Here is a 17,776-nt window from a genome sequence, read left to right as displayed (position 1 = left end):
CTAAAATCATCTTCAATCAATTTATTTAATAAATATCAAGTGACTACTATCAGCCAGGCATTTTTATAAATTCCTTTGTAATTTGCAAGGCTGAGTTGAAAAAATGCACTTATTAGAAGGAAAAAGTGACCATATTTATCAAACTATTTCAAAACAAGAATCTTACCGGAGCCTTAGTTAAAGGTGGCTTTGATGGAACAGTCCCAGGTTTTGCTCCTGGAGTAGTGCTGACTGGGGTAGAAACCTGCCCAGGTGTGACCACTGGTAAAACGGGCAAACCAGTTGCTCCTAAGGGCAAACTAGTTGGTGGTAAGCAAGTACTTGTAGTTGAAGTCATGAGTTTGCTGGGTGCAACAGCAGTGGTTGGGATGCTTGGTGTGATACTGGTCTCTACTACTAGTGATGTCTCCAAAGAGACGGAGGCATGCTGAGTTCCAGATGAGCTGTGTTCACTAAAGAGTGACCGCAGCTTTTCTTCTAGAGTCTTTATGTCATCAATCCCAGCTTTTGGTTGTTGTGTATCCGCATCTATTTCAGGACAGTGCGTATGTGGCTGGTTGGGAAGCAAAGCTGGTTGAGGCTGACTATGAATTAGTGTCTGCTGTACGGCAGGCACATTGGCAACAGGCTGTACCAAGGGTGGGACACTAGGTACTGGGGGTAATAACGGTGTAGAAGTGGGCCCTGCTGCTTGGGAGAAGACGGGAGTAGAAGCCATAGCTGAGGGGGTGACCAAAGGGTGCACTCCACCAGGCTGAGAAACAGAACTAGATACTAGTGCTCCAGTGGAAGAGGAGGAAGATGATCCAGAGAGGGATAAAGCCAATCCAGTTGAACTGCTATGAGATGTTTTATCAAGTGAGTGTGCACTAACCACCACTGTTTCAGCCAGAGTGGGAGCAGAGGTGCTGCTGCTAAGCTGAAGAGAAGGCTGTGGAGCTATGCTTGGGAACGGAGTGGTGGCAGAAATTGAGGTTAATGTGGCTGCCCCTGTAGTGCTGACTGCTGACTGCTGAGATAATACAGGTGAAGGCTTGGCCTCCGGGGCAGTAGCACTGCACGCTGCAGAGGCTGAGGTTGTTGAAACTGGCATAGAGGGAAAAGTGCCTGTACTAGAAACAATGCTCCCAGCTGTCAGAGCCTGAACTGACTGGGATGTTGCTGATGTTGAGACAACAGTAGGTATTGTGATGCTTGAGACCACGCTCGAAAGGACTGGTGATTCAGACGCAGGTGGTATAGGGAGACCACTTGAAGTTACACCTGTGCAGGTGGCAATCCCTTTCCCAGGAGGCACTGTAATCTCAGACTGAACTACTGATGTGGAAATGTCATTAAGAGGACAGCTAGTTACAGGCACTGATGCTGAAGGTGTGGTTCCCGCTGTAGTTGGGACTCCAGCTATGCTACCCATGGAAGGAGGCACTGCTGGAAATGTTGGTCCTGTATGACTAAAGTTGGGAGGCGCTGTATTGGGTCCTTCTGTCATCTGGGCATTTTTAAGTTCAGAAAAGGCCTGCTGTAGACTAAGGGATGAAGCAGAGTGAGACAAGTTCACTCCAGCACCATGAGACGTAGAGGCGGCAACTGCAAAGGAAAATAAAAAATTCAGAACCAGTCCATTTTAAGAGTGAATTTCAAAGACTGTCCTAACAATGTATTTTTGGATTATCACCACTGTGATATACCAACAAGGTTTAGAACCTCTCCCAAGGAAATGACAAGTTCTAAAACTGCAAAGTAGTTTGATCAAAATCTAAATCAGCATGTATATGAAGTAACTTCAAAGGACATACAATAGTACTTAAATGGAGAAACAAACACATACTACTGTCTGTATCTAGCTATGGTTATCCTTTTTGGCTCTTTCTCTTTAATCTTCTCTATTCATTACCTATTTCCTTCCTCCATATGTTTCTCTGTTGGTTAGAATACCAATTTTCTATTCTTCTTCATTGTCTATGTCATCATTTGAACAACTGCTAGATGACCAAGCTTCCTGTACAACAGGGATGCTGCAGAATTTATAGAACTATGTGGTAGAAGCAACTCCTTACCCGTATCTGATGTTTCACTGGTGAAAAGTTTTGACTCTCGTAATCGACTTTCTGGCACAGGACTTACTATAAACCGTCTTCCGGCAGAATGAACAACTTGAGTTAACGAACTGGTAGTAATGCCTGGTTTAAAAGAAACAAATCACTTCATTGCACTATTTTTATATATATTGCCACTGACATGAACCTTCAAAATTTCACCATTAGCACACAACTGCTTTGGTCAATGGTAAAAGCAAACATGGAAAGAAAAGAAATTCACCTATTTGCTGTGGCATGGAAGATGCAGGAAGTGGTTGTTTGAACTCTCCTTCCAATTTCTACAACAAACAAAAGTAATTCAATTCATTCTCAAATGTAAACTTAATTAGGCAAAACAAAGTGCCACACGCAAAGAGAACATAACTGTCTGATTATCTCAGAGGTGTAACGATATCACTGGACATTCTGCAGGGCAAATTCGGCACTACAGTAATATTTTAAACAAACAAACCAACCTTCGCTACGGGAATGGTGAACCTACTTGAGAACCTGAAAAGCCATAGTCATCCTTTCCCTGTAGACTCTCCAATCCCTGGTCACCCTCTGGTTCCACACTGACATCCTCACTGAGCATTTCATCAGCTTTTTCAATAATTTCCCGCACTTGATCCACAAAAGACTCTCTCTCCATTGCTAGAATAAAGTCATTGTTCACCTGTGAAAGAAATGTGATGTCAGTCTGATTAATACACTGTTTCTCAAGCTGTAAGTCATTCAATTACCAATTTCATGACTTCTGCCCTATCTGCATACCACCTATATTTTTATTTACTTAATATAAAAATTAGTTCTTTAGTATCTACTGGACACGTTCTCGACAAAAACATCCTAAATCACAAGTCTGGTGTACTAAGTTATATTCACATCAAATCAAATGTATAACTTTAAGAAAGATTACAAAATACTGCATATTTGCCCTGGGCACTGGATATTTAGATCAAGTACTAAGGTAAAATTGGAACTCTAAACGTAGACATACCATAATTGTTGCTATCTCCTCAGGGTTGTCGCCATCTAAATCAAATTTGAATGTAACCATTTTCCTATTGTGAGTCTCTAATTGACATTCTACTACCCGATCTCCTTTATTTGAAACCTAAAAAAGAAAAAAGAAACAGCACTTCATACCTCAGAAGACCACATTCATTGACCTTGATTATTGAATTTGAGAAAAAGTAAAGCAGATTATCACTTAAATTTAAGCCTGATGTTACCACTATTCCTGTCACTGGGACTCTGCTTCTTAAACCGGTAGCAAGAAAACCTTAAGAAACTGTCAGCCTTTGAGATACATACTTATCTTCTACTGAAGAGTCTGGAAGAAATGTAGGGCCCTTGTTTTACAAATTAAAACCATTCTTTTTCTAAAAGGTTCATAGAAATATGAAATTTAACAGTATCGTTTGAGTGATTAGGCGATCCTGAAGTTTCATCAGTACACCTGAGATGTGAAATATTTAAAGACTTCCAGTTAAGATGGAGGCCTACGTAGACATGCTTCGCCTCCTCACACAACCATAGAGAGAATTACAACCAAACCTCAAAACAACACCTAGAACTGTCATAAAAGTGAACTGTATGGAAGTCTGCCAACCAAGATTTAAAGAAGCCACGTTTAGGACTTCTGGCCAAGATGGAGGCATAGGTAGATAAACTTTGCCTCCTCGCACAACCACAAGAAGGACAACAACCAATTTAAAAACAAAAAACCACCACAACTGCCAGAAAATTGAATTGCATGGAAGTCTGACAACCAAGGAATTAAAGAAGAAATGTTCACACAGACTGATAGGACAGGCAGAGATGGGCAGCCAGGGTGGAGAAGATGCATGGCAAGGCCATGGCTGGTAGACCGGGTGTTCCCACATTTGCGTGCAGATAAACCAGGAGGAACAACTGGGAAGCAAGACAGACCAGTCACTCCAGAGTTCAGCGTGAGAAAAGGAAGCCTCAAAACCTCTGGCTGTAAAAACCTGTGGGGCCTGTGGCAGCAGGAGAAACTCCCAGACTCACAGGAGAGGTTGTTGGAGAGACCCACGGGGTCCCAGACCTACACAAACCCACCCACCCAGGGATCAGCACCAGAAGAGCCCAATTTGCTTGTGGGAAGTGGGGGAAGTGACTGAGAGCCAGCAGAGAGCAGAGCAAGCGGCACTGTGTCCTCTCTGACTCCTCTCCCACATTCAGTGTCACAACACAGGGTAATGGGTTGCCCCGCCCTGGTAAATACCTAAGGCTCTGCCCATTGAAACATAACAGGAGCTCCAAGACAAAGAAATATGGCCCAAATGAAAAAACAGATCTAAGCTCAGGAAAAATACAACTAGGCAATGAAGAAATAGCCAACCTATCAGATGCAGAGTTTAAAACACTGGTAATCTTGATGCTCAAAGAAATGGCTGAGTATGGTTGCAAAATAGAGGAAAAAGTGAAGGCTATGCAAAGTGAAATAAAAAAACACAGGGAACCAACAGTGAAGGGAAAGAAACTGGGTCTCAAATCAACGATTTGGAACAGAAGGAAGAAACAAGAATTCAGAAAAATGAGGAGAGGCTTAGGAACCTCCTGGACAACTTTAAACTTCCCAACATCTGAATCATAGGGGTGCCAGAAGGAGAAGAAGGAGAGCAAGAAATTGAAAACTTATTTAAAAAAAAAATGAAGGAAAACTTCCCCAATCTGGCCAAGGAAACAGACTTCCAGGAAGTCCAGGAAGCACAGAGTCCCAAAGGAGCTGGACCCAAGGAAGAGAACACCAAGGCTCTTCATAATTATATTACCCAAGATTAAAGATAAGGAGAAAATATTAAAAGCAGCAAGAGAAAAGGAGACAGTTACTTACAAAGGAGTTCCCGTAAGACTATCAGCTGATTTCTCAAAAGAAATCCTGCAGGGAAGAAGGGGCTGGAAAGGCAAGGACCTACATCCAAGATTCCTCTATCCAGCAAAGCTATCACTGAGAATGGAAGGGCAGATAAAGTTCTTACCAGATAAGGTAAAGTTAAAGAAGTTCATCATCACCAAGCCCTTATGATATGAAATGTTAAAGAAATTTATCCAAGAGAAAGAAGATGATCAAAACTATGAACAGTAAAATGACAACAAACTCACAGTTATGAACAGCTGCACCTAAAAAACAAAAATAAACTAAGCAAACAACTAGAATACAAACAATCACAGAAATGGAGATCACATGGAGGGATATCAGGAGGGAGCGGAAGGGGTGAGTATGGGGGAAAAGGTACAGGGAATAGAAACATAATTGGAAGGTACAAAATAGACAGTGGGAGGTTAAGAATAGTATAAGAAATGGAGAAGCCAAAGAACATATATGTACAACCCATGGACACGAACTAAGAGTGGGGGAAATGGTGGTGGGAGGGGTGGTACAGGGCAGAGGTGTATAAAGGGGAGAAAAAAATAGGACAACTGTAATAGCATAATCAATAAAATATACAAAAAACAAAACAAAAACACCTAAGCAAACAACCAGACCAGGAACAGAATCATAGATATGGAGATCCTTTGGAGGGTTATCAGCTAGGAGAGGAAGGGAGAGAATGGGGGAAAAGGTTCAAGGATTAAGAAGCATAATTGGTAGGTACAAAACAGACAGGGGATGTTAAGAATTGTATAGTAAATGGAGAAGCCAAAGATATTATATGCATGACCTACGGACATGAACTAAGGGGCAGGGGAACTGCTGGGGGGAAGGAGGGTACGGGGTGGAGGGGAGCAAAGGGGGAAAAATTGGGACAACTGTAATGGCATAATCATAAACATTTTTTGAAAAAATAAATATTTAAATAATATTAATGATATGAAACCCACAAATTAGCAATACTTACATTCAAAATTCTCAATTTTGGACGTGAAGTCTTTTCATGACGAGAGCGACTTCTTACAGATTTTCTGTAATGCCGTTTTGTGGTTCTCCCTTCATGCCTTCCACTGGATGATGGGACATTCTCATTGCCATCGCTCATACCAGAAGCAACATCTGAATGTGCACTTCAAAAAAAAAGAAAGAAAGAAGTTCAGTTTACAATATGAGATTTAAGATTCAGTATTTTGAAGTTTCATGGCATCCTACCTACCAGTCAGGGATAGAGAATTTCACTTTTACATACCTGTCTATAGAAGAGACCACAGTGGTAGGCTGGGTAGGCTGTGGCAGTGCTACTGGAACTGGCTCTGGAGGAGCAGCAACCTGAGAGACTCCCTGAGTACCCTGTGAATAAAGAGAATAATTCAAATCTTGGTAGTAACAGATTTTATTTATTATTCACTATTCCAAAAAGCTACTCATTTTTTTCTTATCCCACCCCTCCCAAGTCCTAGAAGCACTAAATTTACTAGTAATTCTCAATATTCAGCATCTACCAACCATGGTCTTAAAATTCCAAAGGAAGTTTCTAAAGCTAGTTTCTGATATAGACTGCATGGTGTGATATCAGCCAACATAGTTGCTATGTAGTGAGAAACTATAATTTGCCATGCAGCCAGCATCTTACCAGAAGTGTGCAATAGGGCAGGCAGAGCAAAGTGCAAAGATGATTCAGATCTTTCTCCTAGTAGGGCAAAAATGATTACTGGGAGCACAGCAGGATAAGATATTCTTACGACTGCCAATGGCAAGAATTTGTGAAAGGAGAAGAATAATGGCTAAAGTACTAGCTAGAGAAGTGAAGTGCTAATAGGGTTAATCTTCTCCAAGGCACACTCACTTCCCAACAGAACAGCCAGTGGCAACAAGGCCCCCACATTGGCATTTCATTATGCTGTAAGAAAAAGTCATTCAGAAGTTAGTTTGAAATAGTCTCCAAAATTCTAAACCAGGGAACCTATGTTTCTCCTTTGTAACTTTTATCCCATTATATACATATATGTTTTGGATATGAACATGCAGAAATTCCATTTACCTCCAGAGCTGCTTGCTGGGAGGATGTAGTGGGGGCTTGTGCTAAACTCACTGATGGCTGGGACACTTGAACCTGTCCTCCTATACTGCCCACAGGAACTAACAGATTTGATTCCATATAAGGCTGCACCACTGTAGGAAAGTAACCTGGTGGAGCTAATGCTTCTGTGGGCATGGGAGGGGATAAGACTGTAGAAGGGATGCAAGCAGAAGCCACGCTGGAAGAGGGAGCAATATTTGAATCTCCTGGGTATTGTGGTGGCAGTCGAGGTGGGAAGCCCTGTGACAGAAATGAGGAAGGTGAGTTAGTGCAGGTCGGGTCATCAAATTAGCAAAACAGAAAGACATGCCAAAAAAAAAAAAGGAATGCACACAGCAAAGAAGAACAGTAGTAGCCCAATCTTTTTCTAATAATATAAAGAAGATTTAAAGATGATTCTTGAAATGAAATGGCAGACCAATTTCCATTTAGGGGACAGGACTCTACACCTATACATTAAATTGCTGGGTTTTTCCTCCTAGAGACTGTTTAAATAGGAGGAATAGACACAAGTCCTTTTAGAAAAATATCTGCTTTCTAGTCCATCTTAAATGAGAGAATGTAAAAACTCTTCAAGGTGTTAGTCATTACAGTCATTTCCTGACCTGCTAATCTTCTAAATCCAAGCCCTAAAGCTTTTTATTGATGCCATTTTGGCTACTCTATTTATTCTTCTTTTTAGAAAAGCAGCCGGATATACTCTTTATCTAGCATTCAGTTACCTTATACTGAGTTTTAAAGAGAAATATTTATCTCCCAAGAGATGTCATGAGAAAAATGGAATTGAATCATTAGACATCATCACCCTATCCTTTCTCAGAATTTCACTGTTTTAACTTCTCTAGGTGAGATCAGCAGCTATTGTTAAAGCTAGTTATTTTAATAATATTCCATTACTAGATTTTCAAGTCCTTGATGGTCTACTATTACAACCAAACCCTCTGGTGCCCTCCTTTTTGCTAGCCAACACAATACCTGGTACAGAACATCTCCAGAGGGAAGTGGAACCTCAGCAGCTTGTCCAAGGTTAGCTGGTATTCCCATGGACTGAACTGCTGGCTGTAGAAGCTGTGGCTGAACCTGACTTGGCAGCTGAGCCACAGGCTGCAGAAGGGTTGGAAGCTGACTAGAAGCCACAGTTGGCCCCCCTGCGATCGTAGCTGCTGTAGCCGATGAAGCCAAGGTGAGCAGAGGCTGATTAATGCCAGCTGCAATTGTGATGGGAAGGGCTGAGAAGCCTGTTTGAGCTGCAGACACATGAGGAGCCGATATAGGAATTTGAGAGACAGGATATTGAGGGAGTAAGGAAGTAGGGAGTGGCTGTCCCATAGGGAGGAAATGAGCACCAGAATGGACTGGAACAACTGAGGGTTGTGTTGCAACTGGGATCTGAGGTTCGCCTTGGATAGTTGGTACTGGCTGGGAAACTGGAAGCTGAGAAGGTAAAGAAAAACAAAACAGACGGATTTAAAAAAAAAAAAGAAAAAAAAAAAAAGCAAGGCCACCAAAGCAAGATTTATGTATTAGCCAAAAAGAATGAAAATTTAAAAAACAAAACCCTGAATACATTAGTGTAAGTTAATATGCCACATAAAAATAGGGAAAGGATAGCAGGATACAAAGAGGCTTATAGATTGTTCCAAATCTTTGTGGAAAAGTTTGCTAATGCTTCATTGTTCAACAACAAAACATGGACCCTTCCACCGGCAAGGTCTTTTTAATAGCTTTTGTTGAAAGATATTTTCCAGACCATAATTTACTGGCATGTTTGCTGTCTCTAAATCTATGACTACTATTACAATATTTACCAAAAATGCAAATAAACTTCTTCCCAGTGGAATTAGATTTCATCCATATTGCCTGTAACACAGGCCTATAGAAGTAGGTATAATTATATTTCACTGATTCTAGGATGCAGTCATCCCTCTCCATCACCTTGTCATTTTAACATTTCTGAACCTGAGAGATATCTTACAATTAATGGTGTGTCAGTACTCAGTGATACATAATATAATGGTGCATTTTACAATTGATAGTATCTCAGAGCGATTAACAGTATGACAGAAACAACACGTTGTATCACAATAGAAGCACAGCAAGCACCAGTGTTGAAACTGGAAAAAAGGCATTCAAAAGAGCATAACTTCATCTACAAGGCACTTTTCAAGTGATTGGAAGGACGTCTTAGAAAAAACACCATTCCATATAAGGGGTTTTTATGACTTACTGTCAGCAGACAATGAGGGACAAAACAATGCATAAATCTACATGAAAATAAAGCATAGCTGCAGACTTGGAATATTAAACATAGCTGATATAATTCTCAATAATGTCATAGGTTCAGTTACCAAAGCATATTTATTAGTCTATCAGTTCAATTCTTGTCAAACTGATTTTAGACTGATAAACCTAAAAGTTAATCTTTTTTAGATTGCCCCTGCTCTCAGTATGTATCCATTTATATTAAGCAATGCATATGCACAAAAGGAGCAGTTTTTCACTTTTTTTTTTTGCAGGAAAAAAACAACCAACTTCAATATTTCACCATTAGAGAAGGCAGAAGCCTATCCACATGAAAGACAGGTTATGTGGAGTTCCCTTTTATCATACTTTTAGAAATTAAGTATTTACCTGTTTTCCAGCTGATACTTGAGGCAAGACCTGTGGAGCTGGAGGCTGACTCACTGGCTGTATAGTAGCGGCCTCACTGGAGGCTGATGTCTGTGGAAGTGAATACTGTACTGTCTGTTGCGGAGGGGCTGTCTGCTGTATTCCTTGCTGCTGAGAATAAAATATAATTGTTCAGTTTTATTTCAAGTCATTAATACCATGTTTTTAAGAAAGTATGTTTGCCTAAGTCCTTCAGTGTCCGTAAATAATAATAATTTTAGTAATAAAGACATACACACACTCAAATTCATCAATTCTCCTTTACATTTCTCTTCTCTTCTAGCGTTCTTTACTTGTGATGGTACCACCAAGAACAATTACCAATGTTACAAAACTTGAGTCACCACTGGTCCTTCACCCAACATTCCCTCTTACCCCAAGAGCAGGTCATTTATAAAGATCTTTAGATATCATATCCAAATAGGTCCTCCCTCCATCTTCCCACTCATTTTTCCTATTTCTTGGTATTAGCTCACACTTTTGTCCTCTATTAAAATTAATCCAATCTCCTCCTTCAATCTTTTTCCATTCATCTATTTTATACACCGTATAAATAATTTGCTTGAAAAAAAATAGCTCTGATTATAGCTACAAAATAGTGAGAAAAGCATTGTACTTGGAATTTTTGCTTTATAATTTACTAGCTGTAATACCTTAGAGATCGTTCATTTTAATGCCAAAATGATGTGCCCTTCTTTGAAAATAAGAACACTATCACTCAAGTCAAAGCAGGACAAAAAGAATGACACTTGGGAATCAAAGCATATGCTGGGCACTATGGTATAACACACCTGAACTTAATGATGATACATAATTGTACCCAAATCCTAAAATTTGTAAGAAATTAATGGCCCTCTTTCGTATAACAAAAATCTGACCTTCAGAGCTGGCTCTCAAGACTTTGTAATACTTATAACTAACTTAAAATTTTTAACACAAAAATACCTGTTTGTAATAAATATTTTAACCAATTCATCAGATTATAAAGTTAAAATGAAAATACCCCAACTTCATTTTTCAGTGGCAACCACTATTAGTGGTTTGGTGCAACACCTTTATGAAATTATTTTGTATGTATAAATGGTCATTTACACACAAGTACATTTTTCTTTGTTAAAAAAACATGCCTATTATTTAAATACTGTTTTCTAACACATTTTCATTTCAGTTATCAATGGCATCAATGTCCTAATACTGAATATTTTGGTTGATTTTTAGCAAAATAAAATCACCAGTGGTCATGTTCATTTTATTCTTAATTATTTCTGATAATGTATTTTTTTTTTAAGATTTATTTATTTTAGAGAGAGGAGAAGGGAGGGAGAAAGTGAGAGAGAAACATTGATGTGCAAGAGATATATCAATCGGTTGCCTCTTGCACATCCTCAACTGGGGATCTGGCCCACAACCCAGGCATGTGCCCTGAGAGGGAACTGTACTGGAGATCTATCATATCACAGGCTGTCACTCAATCCACTGAGCCATGCCAGCTAGGGCGAATGTATTCTTATTTTAACTTAAAAAAATAGGGAACAAATGGCCACTGAATTATATAAAATTTATTTTAAGCAGTTAAGATATAGCATACATGTAACAACTGCAACACAACTCTGAATATAAGAAAATTTCCCCAGTTTCCCACTGAGAAGAAAAATGAAAACCAAAAAACCTTTTTGGTCTACTTTACTATATTTAAGCTTTAAGGAATTTACATGAAAAAAACTAAAATTATCTAAGGCATTAATTTACACACATCAATAAGACTGCATAGTACATAAATATAGTAATTTAGAAATATCGCTTCCCCTCCATCATTAAAACTCTTCACATGTAACATATCAATGTCTTTATCATCAGTGGAGCTATATGCTACAGTATTCTGGAGCACACTTTCCCTTTGTATCTTGAGGTAAAACCTGCAGTGACAATTGATTTTTTTTGCATTTGTCTTACAGATTTATATGCATGTTATCTTTGTAGTAACTTCTTAAAGTAAGTAAGTTGTTTACAGTGACATATAAACCTGGAATAGTGAAGGTTTGACCTGGAATAGTCACTGTCCTAAGAATAAGAACCAAATCTATGTTTAATTTCCTGACTTTTATTTTAAAACCAATTCTGTCAGATGTTCTCTCTAAACATGTCCAACCACATACGTTATTTTTCAGGTTCTTACACTTGTTCTCGCCAGTTTTATTCCATTAATAATTTTTGATTATTGTTCAAAATAAAGGACATTGAGGGCCCTGTTATATGAAAGTATGATAAAAGCTAAAAGCTTGAATGTATGGTGATTCCCTTCTTTACCAAGGGAAAAGGATAATTTGAGGAGAAATCCCCAGCTTATATTTGGGCATATGATATTGTCCCCCCTGCCCCTGTGCCCTGCAAGTGCGGAATGATGCTCACATCAAGATTTGGACACAATTGGCTCATTCCTTTCCTTTTTCTTTTGGCTGAGAACAGTCTTTATTTTTACATCTGAGACTAACTCATAATCAGAGTCTAGTTCAAATTGTATCTTTTTCACATAGCCTTCCTGACATCCCCCTCCTTGCTAGGAAGTGATGTCTTTCCTTTCATGACATAATTGGGTAGCAGTTAAATGGGGAGTTGTAGAGTCAGACTACTTGGGATTAAATTGTGTCTACCTCTTATAAGCAGTATAAGATTGGGTAAATCACTCAGCTTCTTCAGATCTCATCTCAGTTTTTCCATCTGTAAAATGATAGTACCTTCACTTACAGGGTTCAATACAGATTAAATAAATATACAGGTTAGTGCTTTGTACATTGTATATAATGTTAGCCATTATCTTACTTGTTTTGTAGGAGTTGACATATCTGGTACATCTTGGGCCTCACGTCCTAACCTGTGGCTCTTCAGCACATGAACTCAATCAGGAAAAAACTTCTTAATTAGTTGGGGGTGTGTGTGTCTGTGTGTGTGTAAACAGTCAAAGATGAACAGTTTTATACCTATAAACTTTCACTCTTTGCTTAAAATAACTGAGAGCCATGCATGCTAATTGTACTGTAGAGCATTTAGGGAGAAGTGGCTCCTTTGGGTAGGCCAGTAGTATATGGTGGTTTTTTTTTGGTGTACAATCACACTGGCTAATAATCAATACATCAGCCAACCAGGCATTGTTTAGCAGAGTAACTTGGCACCAGCTTTGCTCATGAAACCAGTTCAAACCAGCCTGACTGAATACTATTTGTTGGACTACTGGATTAAAAAAATATTCATGATAAGAAATACCTAAAGACTCCACATGTGACCTATAGAAGAAATGATGACGCAGTGTAGCTCATTAGCTTTCTGTGGAAACAAAGTTTTCCAGTAGGAAGAAACTATTTTTGGTACCTCATTGAGGTATGTATGGCATACCACTAGAAGGGACTCAATAAAAAACATGAAAAGAGCAATCCCTTATTCATTATATTTCAAAAACCCATGAAACAAAGTAAATTTCAGCCAAAGTACATTTCTTGACTCACTCTAATAAAACTAGAGACATAGTTTCCTAAGGGATTGGGACCTAACCATGTAAAACAAAAATTACATCTAAAAATACACTACTTACATAGTACCTAAGGTTTACAATCTTTCTCTTTTATTTATGGAACCTCTGTAGCTAAAATAAATAAATGCAGCTTCTTGGGTACCTTTGCACAATCTTAAGTCCCCAGAGAACTTTAATATAGAAGAAAGAACACTATTTTAGAAATCTTGAATTCTGGCTTGTAATTCTTGGTTCTATCCACTTATAGGCTATATGACCCTGAAAAAATTAAATAGTCTAGACCACATATACTTGGCTCAATTTTATGACTCTGCTTAAATATTATGCTATATTTAAAATATGTCACAAAATAAAAGTTACCTAAAAGAAATCACGAACAAAAATTAATTTCATTTGTACTGTTGAGATAGCCATTTAGTCATATTTTTTCCCAGAAGAGTCAACAATCTAATTATTTTAACCTGACATTTATGGAATTACCCTCCATTGCCCCTGCACACTTTTCTCACCATTGAACTCAATGACGTTGTTTCATTGTTTTCTTTATTTCGTACTAAGTATGTATGTATATGTGCTGAAATATAAGATATACAGGGCCTGGCACAAATCACACCCCTTTTATTACAAAATCTTTTATTACAAAATCATAAGCATGTATGACTCAAGGACACCATATAACATTTTAGGTGAGATGTTCAAACGGCTGTCCACCTAGTGCAAGACATTCACGTACTCTACCAACCACACTCAAGCAAGCCTTACTTCTGTCAGATCCTGTATAACAAATTACCTTGGAAAAGAAAAAACAGAGCACACACTTGAATTTGCTGTTTATTGGTGTTTGCTCTGTGTCCAAAGACACACAAATTAAGAGAATGGTATCCATGAAAGTGCCTCGTCATCAACCCACTTTATATAACTTTCAATTTGATTTATTTTTATTTTTTAATTTATTGATTTTAAAGAGAGGAAGGGGTGTAGGGGGAGAGAGTAGGGGGTGGGAGAGAAGAGAAAAACACTGATTTGTTGTTCCACTTATTTGTGCATTTATTGGTTGATTCTTATGTTCCCTGACTGGGGATTGAACCCTAACCTTGGCTTACTAGGATGATGCTCTAACCAACTGAGTTACCCAGCGAGGGCTTAGTTTGTAATCCTACTGGGAGTTGTTAATAAAATTATACTAGAATTTAAGGTTGACACAAATGTGACTGTTCTGTTGATTGGAGTATTGTCCCATACCCCAAAAGCTTGTGGGCTCCATCCCCCATCAGGACACACACCTAGGTGGTAGGTTTGATCCCCAGTTGGGGTATGTGTTGGAGGCAATCAATCCATGTTTCTGCCTTCCTCTCCACCCTCCTCCCCCCTCTTCCTCTCTCTCTCTCTCTCTCTCTCTCTTTTTAAGGTTTCATTTATTTATTTTTAGACAGGGGAAAGGAGGGAGAAAGAAAGGGAGAGAAACATTAATGTGTGGTTGCCTCTCACATGCCCCAAACTGGGGACCTGGCCCACAACCCAGGCATGTGCTCTGACTGGGAATCAAACTGGAGACCCTTTGGTTCGCAGGCCGGCACTCAATCCACTGAGCCACACCAGCCAGGGCCACTCTCTTTAAAAATAATTAATAAAAACATATCCTTGGGTTAGGATTAAAAAAAAAGTGACTACTCAACTTAACTATAAATATATTACATTCAAATGCACATCTGGAAGAAAGGGCAGGAGCAAGACAAAGCATATAATTCCCAGCCCTTAAATTCTATAAGATGGAGGTGTTGATCACAGGGTTAAATATATGTATAACCAAACTAATCTTGCACAAGGAACATCTGATGATCTTAGACTAGTATCTTATGACTACATGATCACATGCTGGACCAAAAGCAGGCAATTTGTAATAAGACTTAAAAGATTTGTTTAAAAAATTAATAGAAACAGTAGCCAATCTACTATTTGGCGATTCAGAAACACTTTATAGGGAACTATCAATGAAATAGTTCACTGTGAAGTTTTTGTGATACATATAGTAACTATAAATTTTATTGGAAAGTTAATAAATATTCCATTGTGCCAAAAAAGCATTATTTCCATGCAAATAATTAACTAATATAATATCAGCAATGAACTACAAACAGTTAATTTTAGAATTACCAATGTTACTGTTAAGCACATCAACATTGTACTAAACTCTTGAGTTCTTGGAACCTTTGGGAACAAACTCCCCAAATCAGAAGTTGAAAAACAATTTTTTTAAGTTTCTGAAGTAGCTGTTCTTAGGCTTTTATCCAGTGCTTTTTAGTATAGAGTTTGATAGTCTACCGCACAAATTAGAAATAATTTGAAAGGAATGTAGTGTCATTAGAGTCAAGTACAATGAAAGCAGTGACAAAATGCTGGTAAAAGAATAAGTCATAAATGTAAACAGAAACAAAACTGATATTCTTTGTATTGTTAAATTATGTATAGAATTACCTGTTTAAGGCAGGTAGATTATATCAGTAACAATGATTCTTTTAAATTGTAATCTGTCAAATCTAGTAAATTGTTCAAAAATACATTAAACAAAAGAAGATTTTCTAAAATGTTACTGAACACAATACATGTTATGCCTCTTGATTTTCCTTTCAAAAACTTAGCAAGCCATTTACATCAGAAATCTAATTCAAGAAAGATGTGAAACAGTGTATTGGCTACAGCTAATCCGTAACATGTAGCAATGAGTTGTTCTCACCTGCTGAGAATGTTGTATGGTTTGGGAAGATGAAACCCCTGTTACACCACTTGAGGATGGCTGGCCCTGGCTCTGCCCCTGCACCTGAAGGAAAGAAGCAAATACAACAAATTAGAGAAGCCCTAAAGAAAATGCATGGAGAGGTCAGGCTTTTGCAATACATATTAAGATCCTGAGACTTTGCTGAGTAAGATGAAACATTAGCTTGATAAAGCATATATGCAAGAGACCACTGGGGCATCTTTTTAAGAAAAGTTTAGAGAAGAACATATTCTGACCCCAGGCAGAACTGCTGATAGTTAAAACTTAACCTACCACTTCTGCTCAGGCTATAATTTTAGCAAAAATGTAACATTCATAATAAAATTGTTATTGACAATAATCAAGAGAAAATGTAGTAAGACTGTCAATGTAGGGAAAAAATCTCAGTATGTGAACAATTACAGAAAAAAGGGTATTTGATAATGCTAATTTGGTTCCTTTTGCTATTTGTTGTAGTGCCATGATGACTTTTATCAAAAATGTAAAAAATCTGTTATCATCATTAACTGCCTAGAGTAAGTTCTCAACCAGGGGCAATTTTGTCCTCACCTCAGGGGACATTTGGCAATATCTGGAGATGTTTTAGTTTGTTGCAATTGGGGGATGTAGTAGCTACTGGCATCTAGTAGAGAGCAGCCAGGACGCTGTTAAACATCCTACAATGTGCATAAGAGCTACCCAAAATAATTATCCAAACTCAAACATCAATAGTTTTGCATGAGAAAATCTGACTTACAAAAGTCTAAGTTCAAAATAACAGAATATGAAAAACGAATGCAGGGCTTTGCAGAGGTAAGTTAAGAAAAAGGCAAACCTTTGCTGTTCCATTTCAGTTTAGAGAGGTTTCTTTGAAGATTACATGGATATGACATGACATTTCACTGCATCTTAACCACTCTAAGTATTCATTCTTTCTGTAATATGTCTGTAAATTAACTACCTGATATACATAATTTTATTTTGTGAAGTTTGAGGAATGGCTGGCAGTGCATTAAGATTTACAGTATAGGCTGACAACTAGTGTAATGATGTGAGGATACTGCATATCCATGCAGTATCATTTCCAAGTTTCTGGATCTTTTTGATCCTTGGTACTATTCTAAACAACTGATACTTTATGTACACTTTCAGGATTTTTTATGCACACATAGGAAGAAAGTATGAAGAATATATACTACTTTATAAGAGTGGAATATATAGAAGATCCAAACAATGTCTTAAATATATAATTTCAGTCTCCTACATAGATTTTATAAGGCTTATACTTTTGATAAAATGTATCAAAAATACATGAAACAGTTAATACTGATTCCACTTCTTGAATTCTATTATGTCCATTACTTGGTCTTTATTTGCAAGAGTGCTTAAGCTAATAAACATAGGTAACAAAATTTAAATTTGTTGATGTAAACACCAGGGCCTGAGATATCTAATGTTCCTTAGCTTGCAACATGCATCACAAATTCTCAAAACAAATTAAAAAAAACCCCCACCACCAACACTAAATTCTAACTTAGTTGCTAAAAATTAGAATTAGTCAATTTTATGGATGAACGTTTTATTTGGACATATAGTGACTTGTTCAATTGATGTCTTTTTAAAAAGGCATCTTCATTTTGTTAAAACAAATTCCTAAGATGTTCCCTTTCTGTCTTTTAAAATCTTTCCATGCTAATGAAAATTCTATGCATTGTTAGCATTACATAAAAAAAAAAAAAGGTACCCCCCCCCTTTTTTTTAAACT

General features: G+C 38.0%; 1 protein-coding gene across 9 annotated transcripts in view; it reads right to left on the bottom strand.

Moving 5' to 3' along the window:
• Positions 1–17,776, bottom strand: part of WNK1 (WNK lysine deficient protein kinase 1) — a 148,683-nt gene that overhangs the window by 24,144 nt on the left and 106,763 nt on the right. For 5 of the 9 annotated variants that reach the window (XM_054577176.1, XM_054577168.1, XM_054577170.1 and 2 more), the window contains 11 exons: positions 15,991–16,074; positions 9,692–9,841; positions 8,036–8,494; positions 7,022–7,300; positions 6,230–6,330; positions 5,948–6,110; positions 3,079–3,195; positions 2,581–2,754; positions 2,320–2,377; positions 2,058–2,180; positions 167–1,587 (listed from right to left, as the gene is read on the bottom strand). In XM_054577176.1, coding sequence (XP_054433151.1) covers positions 167–1,587; positions 2,058–2,180; positions 2,320–2,377; positions 2,581–2,754; positions 3,079–3,195; positions 5,948–6,110; positions 6,230–6,330; positions 7,022–7,300; positions 8,036–8,494; positions 9,692–9,841; positions 15,991–16,074 — 3,129 coding nt within the window. The remainder of the gene's footprint in view (positions 1–166; positions 1,588–2,057; positions 2,181–2,319; positions 2,378–2,580; positions 2,755–3,078; positions 3,196–5,947; positions 6,111–6,229; positions 6,331–7,021; positions 7,301–8,035; positions 8,495–9,691; positions 9,842–15,990; positions 16,075–17,776) is intronic. The other 4 variants (XM_054577173.1, XM_054577174.1, XM_054577169.1 and 1 more) reach the window with 3 other exon arrangements.

The sequence above is a fragment of the Pteronotus mesoamericanus genome, unplaced genomic scaffold, assembly GCF_021234165.1.
Source record: "Pteronotus mesoamericanus isolate MK-2021 breed Mesoamerican mustached bat unplaced genomic scaffold, CSHL_Meso_final contig_41, whole genome shotgun sequence".
Lineage (NCBI taxonomy): Eukaryota > Metazoa > Chordata > Mammalia > Chiroptera > Mormoopidae > Pteronotus > Pteronotus mesoamericanus.
The sequence above is the reverse complement of the archived record's forward strand: the minus strand, read 5'-3'. Positions and strand labels throughout refer to the sequence as shown.